This window comes from Gadus chalcogrammus, chromosome 11, assembly GCF_026213295.1.
Source record: "Gadus chalcogrammus isolate NIFS_2021 chromosome 11, NIFS_Gcha_1.0, whole genome shotgun sequence".
Taxonomy (NCBI): domain Eukaryota; kingdom Metazoa; phylum Chordata; class Actinopteri; order Gadiformes; family Gadidae; genus Gadus; species Gadus chalcogrammus.
Genome location: NC_079422.1, coordinates 18,760,012 through 18,778,984, shown reverse-complemented (window position 1 = coordinate 18,778,984; position 18,973 = coordinate 18,760,012). Strand labels below are relative to the sequence as shown.

Here is an 18,973-nt window from a genome sequence, read left to right as displayed (position 1 = left end):
ATTTTCTACCTCTGTAGCCCACTGTTCAGTGTTGGGAGGTTGGATGGCAATAGAGATTTTAGTACAGATAATTAACAGATTATTATACCAAAGAACGACACAGAGCGAAATTATTATTAGCAACGATATTAAGTTACTCCACATCATCAAAAATGGATCACAAAATCTACCATAGGATCAAATTGACTCAAGCTCCTTTGCTGCCAGAAAGTGATAGACTTACATAAAGCCTTGCTCTTCATACAATACGGCGGGTATTGTTTTGGAGAGCAAGGCTTTATTTACGACCAACTAAGTCACTAGAAATGTATGCAGAATTCCAGGTTAATTTCCATGGCATTGATGTAAGTATTTTCTGCTTTTAAGCAAATGGAGATCTTAATGCTGACCCACCCCAACCCACACATTACATTTAGATTAAACAGATACTGTTTTGTATTCCATGACACCATGAACAATGTGGCTTAAATCCACCTCTTTCATTTGCATAATGATTCCCTCTATCTTTGATAAAGTAGCTCTCCCAAATTACTAAATTGTTTATCTGAATCCCCGTATTTGAAGTTCATACCTGGCCATAGTTAAAGCCTAAAGCCCAAACACACAAAGCCTTCCTTTCTCTCTCCCTCCCTCTTGCTCTCTATCTTACTCTCTTCATTTCTTCATCTCCTGCCCATTCTTACTAATTAGCTCATCCACTGTTACAAAAGAGAAGTGCACACGAAAGGAACCATGACCTTCACCCTCCGCCTCCACTTAAGAACTACCCTCTAATCCAATTTGGCACCACTTGCCACAAGAAATGAAGACCCCATTTACAGCATGAGATTCAATCAGACTACATCATGTGATCATCAAGTCAAATGCCTTTTGTACAATAAACTATCATGTGTGATTTCACAGGATGCCTGCGTGAGTCCTTCATACATGGGTGGATTTAGAAAAACAAACAAAAATCTGTTTCACAGTGTATGAATCACAAAATAAGAGAAATACGAGACATCTGTATGGCCAAAAATGTTTCTTAAAAACATCATAATAAAAAGGCACAAAAAATATTTTTTCAATGCAGTCGCTTTTCATTGATCCCTGGCTAAATGATCTTCATGTTTCACAGTTGTAAGGTGTAGCTAGCACTAGCACCCCTCACACCTGACAGACGGCAGCCTGACGGATGGCCAATCAACACGCAGGTGTCTCATCAGGGTGCGCTATGTTTGGATTAGTCACTTCATCAAACCATTAGCCTACAGACAGCCATCCAAGTCTCATTGTGTTGCATTACGATCGGTTTGTAACTTCAAATTAAAATACATTTCGCTGTGCTAAAGTGACAGGTAACAGTGACAGGTTCAGAAAACATAGGATTATCCTTCAAGTATCGCAGAGAGATGTTTTCACCAAATCCCAACCAAATGTGTTTAAGTCTATATTAATGTAGGCCTACATCTATGACCCATCACATTTTTGTGTAATTATTTCCTCAAAGTCTGAAAGGACTTAGCTTCTCTCTGCCTTAGTGTCGGGATAATGTGAGTTTATGGTAATCTATCCCGCTTTGCCACACGATTGTATGGTAATCTGATAGACGATTGTTTCTGTGGCAAGGCGGGAAATAGACTCGGCCCATTAAATCGAGGTGGAGAGACAGAACGGAATCGATACTGAAATCCCATGAGATGGCAACGGATCCCCGGAACATCATTTTTCCGAGGTTAAACACACACCCAGATAATGCTTCTTTATAACAAAATTTGAGGGAAATCAGAGATTTATGTTCCATCCCTTGCACATTACTTCATTAGATAAAGTGTGTATTCATCCAGTCGTAGTAAAAAGAAAAACTACAAAAAGAAACTACAAAAAATTTGATTAACAGGAACTACCAAGCAAAAATATTTGAGTGCAAATGCTCAACCGATCTCCAGCGTTGTTTGGGTGAGGTGAAGCGGTGTTAATCAAATGTGGAAGCTAATCCCACACGTAGCGTAACTCAGGCGATTATTGAACAATAGTGTCATTAGGGAAGACGGCTCACTGCGAGACACAATAGAACCGCACATCCCTCAATCACACAAGCAGTAAACACAGCTTACTGCGTCAGAGGCGCACACACTAACACACACACACACACACACACACACACACACACACACACACACACACACACACACACACACACACACACACACACACACACACACACACACACACACACACACACACACACACAGAAACAATCAGTCAACGTAAATGTCAAACGTGCTGAGTGTGATGGATGGGGTTGGAGATTATTTCCCAGCTCACCTGAGAAGTATGAATGAATGGAGAGGGATGCGAGGGGGGTTTGTGGCTGTTAATGGGGGGAAGGGTTTCCCTGAGGGCCATGGGTGTGTGTGCGCCGTGCTATCATAATCAGGGCTCATCCGGTAGCTTAGCACAGCCCGTGTGTGAGTGACTCATGAGAGTCTAGGGGTCTTTGATAAGGGTCCCTGTCCGACCAATGAATGTTAACGTTGGGATAATCATTTCTTTTAATGATTGTCCATGTCATGTGTATGAATGTGATTTCTTCCTCTGTGAAGCCCTATGACACAGAATAGTTCGGAGCATCATCGCCATCGCCAATCTGGTCTCCTGGAAACGAGTGTTGTTCCTGGCACCGATCAGGCCAAACACAGACCTTGTTTGCTTTGTTTTGTGCCGATTTGGTTCGAGTTCTATAATTACAAGCCACTTGGACGGACATCGTTTCCTGTTGCCATCGTTTGAATTCGGAGTCTCGTAACTGGGGCAGTTTGTTCCTTCAGGATTAGCTACCTTGGATTTGGATAGCTAGAACAGGGAGAGAGAGGGAGAGAGAGAGAGAGAGAGAGAGAGAGAGAGAGAGAGAGAGAGAGAGAGAGAGAGAGAGAGAGAGAGAGAGAGAGAGAGAGAGATGGAGAGGGATGGAGAGAAATGGAGAGAGAGATGGAGAGAGAGAGAGATGGAGAGAACGGAAGAGGAAAACAAAACAGAGAGACAGAAATAAAGAGAGAGACATAGGGGCCGGCCTGCGCTGCCACAAGCACTGGTGACGTCGGTTTGTGCTGGTCAAGAGAAAGGCTGCCTCCATTAGATGCAATTGACGAACGAAAGCGAAGGGAGACAGGGCTGGGAGGGAGAGAGAGAGAGAGAATGGGGATTTACGGAGACGGAGAAAAGGCAAGTTGCTGCCTCTTATTGAATCAGCCTGAATCAGTTACTTGGGCCGTGGTACACCGTATCCACAGGTTCCTGTAAGGCTGCCCTCACGATCCTCTCCTCGTTACGAGTGTGAACCGGTGTCATCCGATTCCCTCCCCCGTTCTCCTTCGCTCCCTCCCTACCCCTCTTCCTCTCCCTCTCGCTCTCTCCCCCCACACACTCCCACAGGCCAGGGTGATATCCTGTAATGAGATCCAGTGGCTTTTCCTCAGACATGTGTAGAAAAAATAAAGAAAAGAAATGAAAGGAAGTGAAGTCTTGGTAATAATTTGGTCCGATACGCCTCGGGAAGGAGGGCAGAGAGAGGTGGTGTACGAGTAGTTCTGTAAGGAGGCCAACCGAGTAAACTTTAGCCAATTTGCCGAAAAACAGAGAACACACAAGAGGTTGATGAGGAGCGCGAGAGGTGTGGAGATATGTAGGGCTGCCGACATGTGCATGATCTCAGTGGGTGTGAACCGTCTGAGAACTCACTGAGGAGCGAGCTCATTGGCTCACGGCCTGTTCAACAGCTCTGGGAAATGAATATGTAACGTTCATACATTATTTATGATGTCTTACCCGTGCCAGCCGCCGCAGAGCTTTGGAAGAAAAGATAAATATCTGGACTTATTTTTTGTAGTATTGTTACAGGGTTGCAACAGTATATTATTAAGATTCAGAATAGTTAAATACAAATATAATAAAAATGTATTTATTTATTTATTGCAAAAAAATAACTGGTGGAATGGGTATTTCATTAAAGGAGACATATTATAGTGTTTTCCCAACAAGTATACCTAGTATTTGAGTTCCAGAAAATATGTTTGAAGCTGTTTGCTGGAAATAGTTTTTAGGAAAGAAAATCTCGCCTACCAATATTTTCCTCTGTTCCATTCAGAATGCGCTGTTTCTGGTGTCCGTAGCTTTAAGGCAAATGAGCTGCTGCCCATTGACCAATGAGCCGTCAGACTGAACCACAGCATGGAGGAGAAGGGATTGTTGCCGTTTGCGGACTCCTGGAGCTCTATATCTATATCTATATCATATAATATAATATAATAATAATAATATTATGTATGAATAATTATATAATATTGTACCTAATATCAAAGCAATGTGCGCCTCGGATGATATTATGAATCATAAAGACTGCGTCTGAGGCCTCTGGCACTTCTTCCACAACAAGTAAATACTCGTAGTGGGGGATATCTCGGCCATGGTTGGGAGGAATTGGGGGAAAGGAACTTTGGCCTTGACTCTCTGAAGTCCATGAACCTCGACATGGAGGAGAAAGGGATTGTACTCCGGGAGCTGAGCTGCCGGACTTGCCGCCGAGCTCCTCGCGCCAGAGCTGCCAGACTGCTGCAGTTCAGCTCCCGGAGTACACCCGCCGGAGCAGCCGGACAGCTTCGGCCGCAGTTCAGCTCCCGGAACGGGAGTCTGGCCGGACGGCTTCGACGGCGGCCAGACTGCCGCCGAAGCTTCGTGTGCAATCCCTTTCTCCTCCACGTCTCCTCCTCCGGACTGCCGCCAAAGCTTCGGCGGCAGTCCGGCAGAGAAAGGGATTCTATTCCCGGAGCTGAGCTGCAGGGCTACCCCCTGAGTTCCCCCCTGCTCGTCCGCTGGTCCACAAAATCTTAGCCATGCTCTGATTGGAGGGGGGTGGGGAAGTGGGAGGTAATATTCATCTGTGCCCCCTTCCTACGTAGGAGGGGGCGCCGAAACTGACTCGCTCGTTTGGTAAATGTAGGCGGGGTACTTTCAGAAATGCATATCTCCCTCAAAAAAATCATGTACAGACTTTTTTCAAAGTTTGTATGCGTGTGGGAGCACCAGAGACCCAAAACAACACCCAAATCCCAGGCAAAGTGTTGTTTTCATAATATATATAATATATATTAAAATCTGCTTCTGTTGGATTTTCATCGATTTAGCAAGGTCAAGTATACATTGTTTTACCCACTAAATCATAGAAATGTTGAAGAGAAAGCGGGGGTACCGCATTGAGAGTCTCAATGCAGCAGGCAGCCGGCTACCATGCTAGTTGGCAGAGTTAGCATCGCCTATAGGGGGCTGTGATCCTTGCCAGAGCCAAAGCCTGCCTGACAAGCCTTTCTGACTGCCAGCCGGGCAGCAATCTGTCTCCTTTGAGTGCACACACAAAGGCACAGTACGCACACTGTACACACTACACTGCCGACTACACACAGGAGCACAGCAAAGCATTTGGAGAGAAATGGTTTCTGAAGCGCTTCAATGTTTACCTCACTCTGTGAGGAGCCGGTCTGTGTGGAGTGTAAAGGCAGGCGGGCTTCGACTCGTCACATCGTTGGAATTGAGGCAAGGACAAAGAATTTAACGATAAATATATCTATCTTTATATAGATGTTTATATTTAAAAATAACTCCTTTGGTCGAAAATACACAAATGCACACGCACGCACGGGCAATGATATGCAAACAGGCAAGCTAACCTGACATGCACAAGCACACACACACACACACACACACACACACACACACACACACACACACACACACACACACACACACACACACACACACACACACACACACACACACACACACACACACACACACACACACATACTCCAGGCAGCCCCCAGATGATACCATGCCTATGCTAAACATGGGTTTGGAGACCAAATACACAAAGGGATTATCAGTGTGGTAGCAGGGATGAACCTGTAAGAGGAGTTTTAAGTAAACGAAGTGGAGATAAAACCGCACAATCCATCCCGCTCCAAAATAAAAGCAGCTGCAGGGACGATTTCAGGGGTTGCAGAGAGAGAGAGAGAAAGAGAGAGAGAGAGAGAGAGAGAGAGAGATTATGATTTCTCCTCTCTCCATACATTTCTCCACCATTGGGTAGTGATGACTCCCCCAAATCAAAGAGGAGACGCCCTGATTGGACAGAAATGACCCGGAAAAGGTGCTAATCAGAATTGGCTCATACAGAGACAACCCGCAGTCAACTTGAAACAGATCCTCACAGCGCCTTTCACTCACTAATAGCTGACGAACGGCTGCCATTTCTAACAAATGACACAAAGTAAGCTCTTAAATCGTACCTACAGCGACTTTAATGCGTGTTTTGCGTTACATAATGTGTACCATTATGAGACACATATATAATGATACGATGCAACAGTTAGCCTAGAACCAGCATCAATGGAGGAACTTCACAGCAATAACCAAAGCCTTTCGCAATAAAGATTCCCGTCACGGATATCTACGTTTTAAAAGTGGGCTAATGACCCAGTACAGAAGGGCTCTGGGCGGGTCTGCCGGCAGCAGAGATGTGCAGTGGGGCACACTGCGTACTAGAGCACCAAAATAAACAAACACGCAATTGTAATTATGCCCATTTTAGTACAAAACAGGACCCAGAATTGTTAGTGAGTTCCTTTTAGTCTGAGTGAGTGTTTGTGTTTAGGTGCGTGTGCGTGTGCGTGTGCGTGTGTGTGTGTGTTTGTGTATGGTTGTATGTTTGTGCTTATGCGTGTGTAATTGAGGCTTCTCTGAATTGTTGTTCCCATGTTGTCCAAAATACGCTAGCGGGATATGTAATTATCCGTATGAACTAGCATACTGCTTTTAGAAAGCGGAGTGTCAGGGGATTGGATTGGCTGTCGAAGGTACGCAGCATAATTCAACATGTCATATGTGATTGCCAAAGCTAGTTTCCGCAACGTGCATGTAATGCATTAATTGTATAGCAGCTGTGACATCTTCAGCTAATTTAACGGCTCCATTAAGCTAATGCGAAGAAGTAAAAAGATTGGAGCGCTGTTCACGTGACATGAGTCAACACAAGAAGGTATGTGTAGGCTATAAATCATCCCTCTCTTACAGAACCGGTCTGGTGTGGTGTGTGTTCCATTGTCCAAAGGTGTGTGTTAAACGTCAGACAAACCCAAAAATATTTTACTGTAATACCAGATGAAACATGTTCTGTTTATTCTATCATTATTATTACTTATAAATGTTGTAACACTTTTATTGAAGTGCTTTCACATCAAACCACACTATTTTACATGTTTTCCCTGATTGCACCCCACATTTTTTTTTTACACTGCGGAACATTGAAACATAGCACAACAAACTAAAATTATATATAATTATTTTTGACTCAAATCGGATGCATCGGATCGAACATTTTGAATCTTCCATGGGCGGAAGTTCTCCTGCTGAAAAGGGGGTTTACTTAAGCGGTCAGCATAGTAGATAGATTGAAGAAGTCCTGTGCCAAAAAACGTATACTCAAATTAGTTAAGACCAGTGGGGTCTCAGCTGTGGGAAATCAAAGCAAATTAAATCACTCTGGGGTGCCCCAGTTGTCCACCCTGTCTCTTTGAATAAAACATAAATATGCTCAAATAAATCGTAAAAAAACAAAACGTTTGCATCTGCAATGACTTCGGCAAAATCTTGCTGTCGCAGTAAGTGCCTCCCGTTGGAGGGGTGTGCATTCGTTCCTTGTTCTCCCCAATCTAGTGTGCCGTCCACTTGGCCTCTTTAACACGGTAACGTCCAGGGGGGCGGAGGAGCGACACAGCGAACAGCGGCCTACCTGCCATACCACTGGGCCCATGCGGTCGGTGGTGGCGTACAGGCACGCAATCAGCACCACGGTGTGCGACGTGGAGGTCAGGACACTGGCGATGATGGCCTCCCTCATGGAGAAGGGCAGCATGGTGTACGCCACAAACACGATGAACAGGAAGAAGGACACCTGCGAGGGAGGGAGGGAGGGAGGGAGGGAGGGAGGGAGAGGGAGAGAGGACTGTCAGCGAGCTACACACCAGGATACCCATGCAGGAGAAGGCTTCACTTGTTCTGCAAATTCTTGAACGACTCTTTTTTTATGGGAGAGAGAGAGAGAGAAGGAGAGAGAGAGAGAGAGAGAGCCATAGAGAGAGAGAGAGAGAGAGAGAGAGAGAGAGAGAGAGAGAGAGAGAGAGAGAGAGAGAGAGAGAGAGAGAGAGAAGGAGAGAGAGAGCCAGAGAGCCAGAGAGAGAGAGAGAGAGAGAGAGAGAGAGAGAGAGAGAGAGCCAGAGAGCCAGAGAGAGAGAGAGATGGATGTTGAGAAGAGAGATTTTGTGAGAGACGGAGTGTGAAAGAGAGCACAACCCTTAGCCAAAGGATTAGTTATACCGCAGAATGATATGGATCAGGTGGAGGGGAGAGAATCGTGGGTCATTTATCCTACCATATTGTTACATTTAAAAAATAGTACACAATTGACAAGTGGCCTGGCTCTGTAAGTCTGTACGAATTACACAATATTTTCAATCATGAATTATTTATTTCTGCACCAAGTTAACACGATCAATTTAGGTAAGGCTTCTTGAACCTTCAAAAACGATCAATATCGGGCTCAAGGGTTCACGAGTACTGACAAAAGCACGTTTTACCCATAATACCTCAGCAGAGATTCTCACCAGATAAAGAGAGAGAGAAAGAGAGAGTGCTTGAGTGAGTGAGTGAGTGAGTGAGTGAGTGAGTGAGTGAGTGAGTGAGTGAGTGAGTGAGTGAGTGAGTGAGTGAGTGAGTGAGTGAGTGAGTGAGTGAGTGAGTGAGTGAGTGAGTGAGTGAGTGGGTGAGTGGGAGAGAGAGGCAGAGAGGCAGAGAGGCAGAGAGATGGATGTTGAGAATAGTTATATCAAAGAATGATATGAATCAGGTGGAGGGGAGAGAAACGTGGGTAATTGCTGCAACCATACTGTTAAAAAGGAAGCAAAATAGACAATTGGCGTGGTTCTGTAAAGCTGTAAGAATTTTGGATAGACAATGATTAGATTCTGGATTTGTTTATATCTGCACAAAGTTAACACGATTTATTTAGGTCAGGAATCTTGAACCTTCAAGAACCTGATGTATCCATATCAGGCTCAAGAGTTCAGTGAGAACTGACATAAACACGTTTTACACATAATCCCGAAGCAGACTTCCTCACCCTAAAACTATTTAAAGGAAGAAGAAGGAAGGTCAAACGTGTCTCACAGGCTTAAACCATACAATACTGGAGGAAGAGATTGAAAGATTCTCTATTGTTATATTATCCAAGACGCAAGAACGCACACACTCAGCCACTCACTGACCTACACACACACACTAACCCACACGCACGCACTAACCCACAAACACTCACTAACCCAAACACACACACACTCCGGACAAAGATCTGAACTTAACTCCATGGCTTACATTTAAAGAGGGTCAAAGGACAGGAAAAAGATCTCCCTTTCCCACTCAGGGTTTAAAGTACAAGAGAGAGAGAAGGGGGACAAAAGAGCAGGAGAACTGAAATATAGAGTGAATGAGATGAGAAGAAAAAACGTCAAATGACCTACTCTGGTAATGACTAGGGAATAATAACATGACATTTGCAGTCAATGGTAGTGAAATATACCGCAGATCAACCCTAACCTCTCACAAATGCCATGCTTAATGGAAGCTGCCGTTAAGCATTGCATTTACATGTAAAATCATCCATCACGTTCTGTAGACTTCGGTTTCGCATTCAAACATTGATAAGGACATTCGACTCCAACACTCCTCGGTTGCTCTGACGTGAGCCTAGGCTCGCAGCATTGGGCGGGAAACACGCTATGCTGTTTTATCAAATATTATTCTGCCTCCTCTAGTTGGCGGTTGGATGCTGTAACCATAACAACGGCCGCGGCTTTAAATAACTGCTGCGGAAGGCCTTGAACGCGAGTACATTTGGAGATGAAATTGTTGCTTCGTGTTTGTTTGAGGCAAAGACGCAGTGTGTCTCGGCGAGGGGGGCACCTCGCAAAGTACCTTCAATAGGACAGCATCATTAAATGGCAGCGCAATGAGGTTTCCGAGAAAATAGTATGCTATAGAACCGAGTAAGGTAGAGTGCATGCAATTTCAAACAAAGTTGTTCCGAAGACATTGCTTTGTGATTCTAATTAGGTTAAGTCTACCTATTCCATCTCGTATGGACAATTAGCGTCTCAGTACAGCAATGGCCGGATATTTAATGTACCACCAGAATGCATTACATGACTAATAAGCCTTGTCCCTGAGCGGAGGAGCCATTGCGTCCAGGCCACGGGTGCCTGGTAATCCAGCAATTACAGAGCAGGCAGTCATAAACGTACAGCTAATTATCTGGCCCTGGTCCTAGCTGGGGCTGTGTGTGCAGTTACACGTGTGCATGTTTCAGTGTTTGTGCGACCGCTTCCATGCAGACATCGGTGTTCTCCGAGCCTGGCATCGCCAGACGAATCGCGAACTGCAATTAGTCTGGAAACTCTCTGTTCATTTCCGATTTCAAGACCAAAATGCCTCTTGGCGCAATTGGATAGGCCTACAGCCAATCACAGCAACGAAACGGGTGACCCATTCGTTGCTGTGATTGGCTGTAGGAGTATCCAATTGCGTAGCACCAGTTCTTGTTGAAAAAGCCTCGACGGCTCTCCTCTCCACTGCCATCGTATTGATCCCGCCTCATATTAGATAAACGGTTGTGATTGGTCAGATTATCTCATGCCAGGCATAAATATTTTTGTAATGGAGGGGAGCCATGCCTTATCTGCAGAGCAAATGAAACATCAGCTTGCGAGAATGTGTTCTACTGTGTTCGTATCGAAATAAAACTAGCACCAGGCTGCTTGAGGTTGTGCCAAGAATGGGCAGAACTCTTATCAAGGTAGATGGTGGTAGAACTTTAAGGTAGAACTTTAAAGATAAATGTTTATGCTGTTGCAGCGAAAAAAAAAATGCTTGCTATAGACAGACAGTGTCTAAACATAACCAAAATCGAAGTTGTAAAGCCAAAAATCGTTACATCCTGAATCTTCGCTCCCTGTCAATTGGATGAAGGAAATCGAATTCACTTCCCTAAGAACACAGGTTTGGCGGTTTAGTGTTAACTTACATCAATGTTCGAAAATACAAGACAGAAGACAGAGGGCTGTCAATGCAGTCAGATGTAATCAAATATGGTGACGTCGTTTGTTTATGCCTTCTTCTCTCCCCATCAATGTCCTGAAACTCTAAACCTCTAACTTAATAACGACAGTGTTTAAAGTCCTTAACCAAATCATGACATCATCGGTATTATGAACCCTGACCAAATCACGACATCTTTAACCAAATCACGGCATCAAACACGTTGAATAAATCCGAACATTGGTGTTCTAAATTTCAGACTACATCATGACCATCATGATCAATATTCATGAACTCAGGGACCCTGTCGATTCTCCATGTGTGGTACACACATGGAGAATCGACAGGGTTTCATGATTCTCAATGTTTCTATAGTTATGGCTCAGTCTATTCAGTAGACTTCCATCCATTAAGGCAGTACACATGGTACAATCATCTCTAGCCCAGAGCAATGAATGAGTTGCATGATAATGGCCTGTGCATGAATTAAGTGTACAAGGTTTGAGATGGGCTGTGTGTGTGTGTTTCTGTGTGTGTGTGTGTGTGTGTGTGTGTGTGTGTGTGTGTGTGTGTGTGTGTGTGTGTGTGTGTGTGTGTGTGTGTGTGTGTGTGTGTGTGTGTGTGTGTGTGTGTGTGTGTGTGCGTTTGTGTCTGTGTGTGTGTTTGTGTGTTCGTGTCTGTGTGAGGGTGTGTGTGTGTGTGTGTGTGTGTGTGTGTGTGTGTGTGTGTGTGTGTGTGTGTGTGTGTGTGTGTGTGTGTGTGTGTGTTTGTCTATGATGAACTATAGTTAATATCTAACCATACAAGAGCTGGAACGGCTTTATACGATAGGATGGAAAAAAATAGAAATCCAGACAGGTCAACAATAGATGCAGTGGATTAATTACGTTCAATAGCACTAAACAGCTTGGAGATTGCCTCTCTGTCCCAATATGCTACAAATATATATAGCGTTTGCAGAAACCATAGTCAATACCATTAGGGCTGGTACATTAGAAGGCAACATTGAATGTTTTAGTGGCTATGCTCTGCCATATTGAGAGGACTCAACTAGGAATGAAGAACCTAGATTTTAGTAGTACTGTAAAATCTAAAATCAAGGGTAAATATACCATAACTTCGGCGAATGTTTTGCCACGTCTTACATGAGAAACACTGTGGCAGTTTCAAACACAACAATCTCACTCCTTAATGAACAATCAGTTCACGATTAATTACCAAAAGAAAAAAGCATTACTCCATAATAACTAACATTCCACTGATCCTATGCTTCCAAAAGGTCGTTGTCATTGCGATGTGATTACGATTATTTATAAACCCTGAACATATATTCAATATTTATCCTTCCAAATAGCTCTTATGAGGGCAGCAGCATCGCTCTAAAGTGATTGTTTGATTATCTCTGAAAGAGTGAAAACCTTAGCAACCATAACAAAAAAAAAAAAACCAACAGCTTTTCTTCATCTTCTTCCTATTATTACATTTATTCTTCCACAACCGCCAGATATTATATTGGACATCCAAGGTTGACCGGCAGTCCCTGCTCCCTGGGAGGTCTCCACACGACACACAGACTAAAGGGCCACCGCCAAGGCTGTCTGCCTCTTCGTGAAAAGAGCTGGGAAGAGAGCACTCAGCGATGACCGAGAGAGGAAGACCGACAGACATGAGTGAGCGAGTGAGAGAGCGAGCGAGCGAGTGAGTGAGTGAGTTTCTGAGTGGGGGATTGAGAGAGAGAGAGAGAGAGAGAGAGAGAGAGAGAGAGAGAGAGAGAGAGAGAGAGAGAGAGAGAGAGAGAGAGAGACCGACAGATGGACATGAGTGAGTGAGTGATCGAGTGAGGGGTCGAGTGAGTGAGTGAGGGAGTGAGTGGGTGAGTGGGTGAGTCAGAGAGAGAGAAAGACAGAGACAGAGAGGCAGGCAGAAGGCCAGGTCTAGACAAAGCTCTGCGAGGGGCAGAAGCTGGCCCGGAAAGATAAGCCCCCACCGTCTGCTGACAGTAGGGGCTTTGTGGGCCAGGGATCAGCATCCAATTGATTCGACGGCTGAAAATGGAAAGTAGACACACTTTACCCACTCTGGCTGTGCCAAGATTGACGCAGTCGAGAGCCATGCATTTGAGACAAATATCCCAAGGCAGCTGAGAATCTGGATGTGTGTGTATGAGTAATAATCATCAGTGTTATAATTTCAGATTTGTTTGGGGAAAACACTATATGAATATATTCTGCCACAGTAATATGGGGAGTCGTTCTAAATGAGGTCAGGTCTGTTTAAGAAGGGGGTGAGAGAACAGGTTCAGGGGGAGTAGGGTAGGGGAGAAGAGGCGATTGGTTCCTGGGTGACAAAGTGGAGTAACTAGTCAGCTTGGATTCATAGCCGTTGATAAGAATCAGTTTTGAGTTGATTAACTAATTACAGTCGGATCAAAAGTCGGATCAAATCATCCTGCTATTTTTCTGTTTGGAATCTGCTTTATTCTGTTATGTGTATATTTGGAATCTCTTAACGTTATTGACCAGAGCGTGAAAGGATTAAGAGATTTTTCAAAGGAAGAGGATTTTAGGTCGAAAATACATTTCAGTAGACTATACTCAGGGACTAAACAATCTGAAAGAGAATGACGAATTAAAGAATTTATTAATGGCTATGTTATTTTTATATCATTGTTATTTTATGGTTGCAAGCATGAAATCAGAAGTTGTTTCGGGGATAACCTTAAATATATATTTTATTGGGTTGACAATCTCCATGCTTCACTCTCATCATTTTCTCCTTCACTATGCGTCAACTGAAATATGGTAAAGTGTGATTGTTAAATGCACTCTGACAGAGACCTCCATTGCACTTCAGTTCAGTCAATTGGCAATTACTTTTTTTCTCCCCCCACAAGGCAATGTTTTGAAGTCCTCATAACGGTTCACTTAAGATAGTTCTCCAAGAACTGAGGGAGATTAAATTGTTTGGGTTTTTCCTCACTCAACAGTAGTGTGATTCAGAGATCCCACAGTGAGAAGCTGTGATGAAAGCCAACACAGCATGCTCTCAGATCTCAATATATGCATAGTAGTCCCAATAAGGACAACGGGAGCCAGCAGTGCCTTAATTAGTTAAGCACTTACTACCATTACTAAATGAGGTGCTTCACTCTGGTGTTTGTACAGAATGTGGTTGAATAGGACTATTGACAGGCAAAAAAACACACACACACACACACACACACACACACACACACACACACACACACACACACACACACACACACACACACACACACACACACACACACACACACACACACACACACACACACACACACACACACACACACACACAAATAAACATACACAGACCACAGTTTAAATTGGCAAAAGACAGTCTTGAGGGTTGTGCTGCCTGTTCAAACAGCAAATATGAATTAAATATCTTATTTGATATGCAATTTATATGCTGTCAAATATTTTGAGAGGCTGTTATTTTATTTCTAGGATTCTCAACCACTGGTCGGACCAAACCAAATGTTTGAGTATTTATATGCAATGCTAGTCATCATTAAAATAATACAACAAAGTCATCTGAGGATTTGTGATTATACATCAAGACATTTCTTAAATGTTTGTGTGGATCTTACTTGCTAATCTGTTTTGGTTTTAAAGAAATCATCAGAACATCAGCATAATACATATTAACATAATTGCTCTCTCTGGGAGAAAGGGAACCTTAACATTGTCGTATCTGCTACAAAATACCTTCATATCTCTAGAAATCATGATGATCCCTTGAAGAATGATGTGGTTCAAATCCTGTTGGTCAGTGTTGTGATAATGGTCGACTGACTGGTCCGATGAGCTATCACAATCTGTGTACCAACCAAATACATGTATACTAGTTATCACACGGTCTTTGATGCCAACATACTACCTGTACACTAACCTATTCACTGTACACTAGGTAAACATATCATATAGTATATGAAACCATCATACTATCTGTACATTAACCCACTACCGGTAAATGAGGTATCATAGACTAGGATACCAATTTACCATCTTTGCACTACCCAACTCCCATAATGAATTGCACAACCTCGCCGCCGGATTATCAATGGGAATCGTATACTGCTACTTCAAAGGACCGGCTTTTGTCCAACCTTAAAAAAAAAAAAAGATGAACATTTAACACTCTAGGAGAGGTTGTTAACTTACTGGAAGACTGCTGTTTCTGAGATTTGCTGAACTTTATCTGTACACAAACCAAATTGGTTAAACTTTTGGAACAAAAGTGATGTCGTCGGCGAAATAATAGACGTAGGGCTGGTTTAATTATTCAACACTGTGTTTGTACTTCCAACTTCATTGAAAGCACAGAGAACACTGTTAGCTGAGTAACTTCACTGTGCAAACCGATTCCACAGCTCTCTGACATGCAGAGCTTCTTCAAAAGGAGATATTAAATAAAAGAGGAAGTTCATTGTGAATAACTACCAGACATGGCCACACCTTTCAAGTGTTGTACTCCCTTCAATACTGCCTCCCAACAGCAAATCAATGAAGCCACCAATTAGCTTGGACTTTTTCATCTGGAGCCATCGTCTACTTTAGCAACTGAACACCAAGTCCCTCATAAACACATGCTGCCCGATCAACAGAAAGCCAACTGCTTTTTTGAACTGCGACGCGATGGCATTCGACACAACAAAGTCTTCAGGACTTTGTTTTAGAGAGATAGAGAGAGAGGGAGAGGGAGAGGGAGAGGGAGAGGGAGAGAGAGAGAGAGAGAGAGAGAGAGAGAGAGAGAGAGGGGGAGAGGGAGAGGGAGAGAGAGAGAGAGGATGAAACGATGAAAAACGGAAAACAAAATACTACGTTTCATTCAACATCCAAAATAGGATGAAGAAAAAGCGCTTTGTGTGATTTCTTAAGATATTAATTTGAGATATGCCGTGTTTGACGTTCTGGATTTGTTCAAAATAATATTATTAATATCATAATAATATTAGAAACAATAACCACCATAGCTGTTCAAAAATAATATATAACACAGTATGATATAATGATATGTTTTTGACGCATTGCCTTTGTTTAAGCGGTCGGGGAAGCGAAACTGGTAAACAGGGCGAGAGAGAGAGAGAGAGAGAGAGAGAGAGAGAGAGAGAGAGAGAGAGAGAGAGAGAGAGAGAGAGAGAGAGGCAGGAACTGAGCTCTGGTCTCTACGTGGTCAGCGCCACGGCGAGTTTAGCTCCCAACCGTCCTATTTAGCGGTTTGTTTACCTCATGGATCACACCATTAGGCCTGGTCTTATAACGCGGTCATTTCTTGCCATCAGGGGAGCATTTAACAGGGAGCGAGGAGAGCTCCCTCGATTCTGTGGGTTTGCTAAGTGGTCGGGGAACAAAGAGCAAACACAGGAGGACGTGCAAACGGACGGCGAAGGATGCGATGACTGAGGGAGGGCCACCGAGGAGAGGACAATGGGAGGAAGACGTTGAAAGAGCAGAGGCATTGAATGAGCAGTCAATGATCTGTAAATGAGATGTTTGGTTGAGAGTGCTAATTATTTTAGGGTGATTTGTTTCTAAAAGCCCTGGCCCTGTATATTTTCCAGATATTAGAGAGGATAACAAGTAACATACTCTTTTGAATACACTTAATTAGTCTCATTGAAGATCTTCGCCCAGTTTTTTCCTTATTGTATAAAGTTGTCCACTGTTTCATTCCTACCAATGCAATAGGGTCAAAATGCTCCCACGACAATCTTAACACAAACACTGTGTGTTTGTGATATAACAACACAATCTTACTGCCATCCTTTCCTACTACCGGATTAACTTGAACTTTATCAACTAAACTTTATCTATATTTAGACCCACTAAAGTTGTTGCCTAGTGGACTTGGTGTCCCCCCCCCCCACCCCCACAGTTCCAAAGCACCCTGAAGACCACTGTGGCTAAAAGCATGCTGCTTCTCCTCCAAACCTTTCCCTTTCAACTCTGTTACTAACAAAGTCCTTTATACATTATTCATAGATTGTTACCACGGAGAGCTATGAAGGTGGCTGGTGTCCGTGACCGTGTGTGTGCATGTATGTTTTGTGTATGTGTGTTTGTGTGTGTGTGTGTGTGTGTGTGTGTGTATGTGTATGTGTGTGTGTGTCTGTGTGTGTGTGTGTTTTTGCGTGCATGTGCGAACATTAACCTTGGAGGTCAGAGTTGTGTAACTATGACCATCATCGGTTTCTCTATTCATTTTGTGGGTTCTTCAAGCATCGTATTTCCCATTCAAGTCAATAAGATGACTTTTCGTAGGAGAGCAAGCCTCACAATGGCTAATGGACCATGGAGCATAAGCCGTCCCCCCCCACCTCCCTACTCAAATACTTATATATATATATTTTTTGGTATGGAGTTGGTGACGCATACACAAGCCACCTTCATAGCTCTCCTCCCCCCTATACATTTATACACACACACATTCTTTTTTTGGGTCGATATCCCTCCTTTCTCTGGGTGAACATGAATGCTGGTGAAAAAAGGTGTCTGGTTCTTTAAAGCCATGGCGCATGAGCTTTTTGTTTCATAGAAAGGTGAAAGAAGTCGCTGAATGGAACGGAGGCTGATTCACCGTCTCCTTTGATAGCAATTTGTGAGAGTGTCTGTCGGTCCTTGTAACTTTAACTAATCTCTGAACAGAAAAAAGCCTTCCATCTGAGAATGACTCTGTCTTTTCATCTGGACATCTTAATCAGAAAACTTAATATATAAGAAAAAAAGGGTGTCAATATCATATGACATACTCAGGATGGCATTGTTTGCATCCACACCTTTCATTAACCCCTGCTTGTCAGGTTTGTAATTACAACCTCTGGTACACACTGTTTTATGTAAGCAATATTTCCTTGGTATCTCTAGGCACTGTTTGATTACAAATGGCACGCAGCAGACATTGAGCACACACAGACACACACACAGATATACAGGGAAACAAACAGAATTGTTGCAGCAAGAAGTCCATGATAATGACTAAGAGCCAGTAATAGAGTCGGCGGTCTGCAGAGATTTTCGTGGAAAAGTCAAGGGTTCCCATTACACCAGTGGCAAACTCTCGTTGGCGTACAACAGTTGTTGTTATTTTTCGGTTGAATTGATTAATCATTGAGTCTAACAACAAAGTGGTGGGCTAAATTTGCGTGCTTTGTCTGACAAGCAGCCAAGAAAGACAAAAGTAGAATTTTGCATTTGGAGGAAGAGCAAACCCTATATTTGCATACGTTCGGCAGAACATGACATGAAAAAGCTTACACAATGCTCAAAATGATAGCCAAGTCAATTTTAAATTATGGACGAAAAGTGCCATTAAATACTGCCTACTATGGGACACATTTGTATTCACATTTACATTTAAGGCCATTAGGCAGACGTTTTTAACCAAAGCGACTTACAATGATTCATGCACACATTCACGGTGATGTGAACCATGCAAGGCGACAGCCAGCTCGCCAGGAGCTGTTAGGGTGAGGTGTCTTGCTCAAGGACCCCTCGACAAACACCTAGGAGGAGCCGGGGGTCGAACTATCAACCTTACGGTTACAAGTCAACCCTGCTCTAGTTTGTGAGCCTAGCTGACCCAATTTTTTGCAGGACGTAAAGGATGTGGCCGGTATGCTGAGACCCCAGGTTAATGTTTGCATTGTCTGTATGTTAATCAACCGTGATTAACTTGCCCTCTCTCGCGGTGTACATACATTCCAAAATTGGGCAGTTTGGGAGCCATTGACAACCAATCTATTCCAAATGAG

General features: G+C 43.4%; 1 protein-coding gene across 1 annotated transcript in view; it reads right to left on the bottom strand.

Moving 5' to 3' along the window:
* Positions 1 to 18,973, bottom strand: part of adcy2a (adenylate cyclase 2a) — a 58,072-nt gene that overhangs the window by 31,622 nt on the left and 7,477 nt on the right. Inside the window, exon 4 of the mRNA XM_056601478.1 lies at positions 7,823 to 7,984. Coding sequence (XP_056457453.1) covers positions 7,823 to 7,984 — 162 coding nt within the window. The remainder of the gene's footprint in view (positions 1 to 7,822; positions 7,985 to 18,973) is intronic.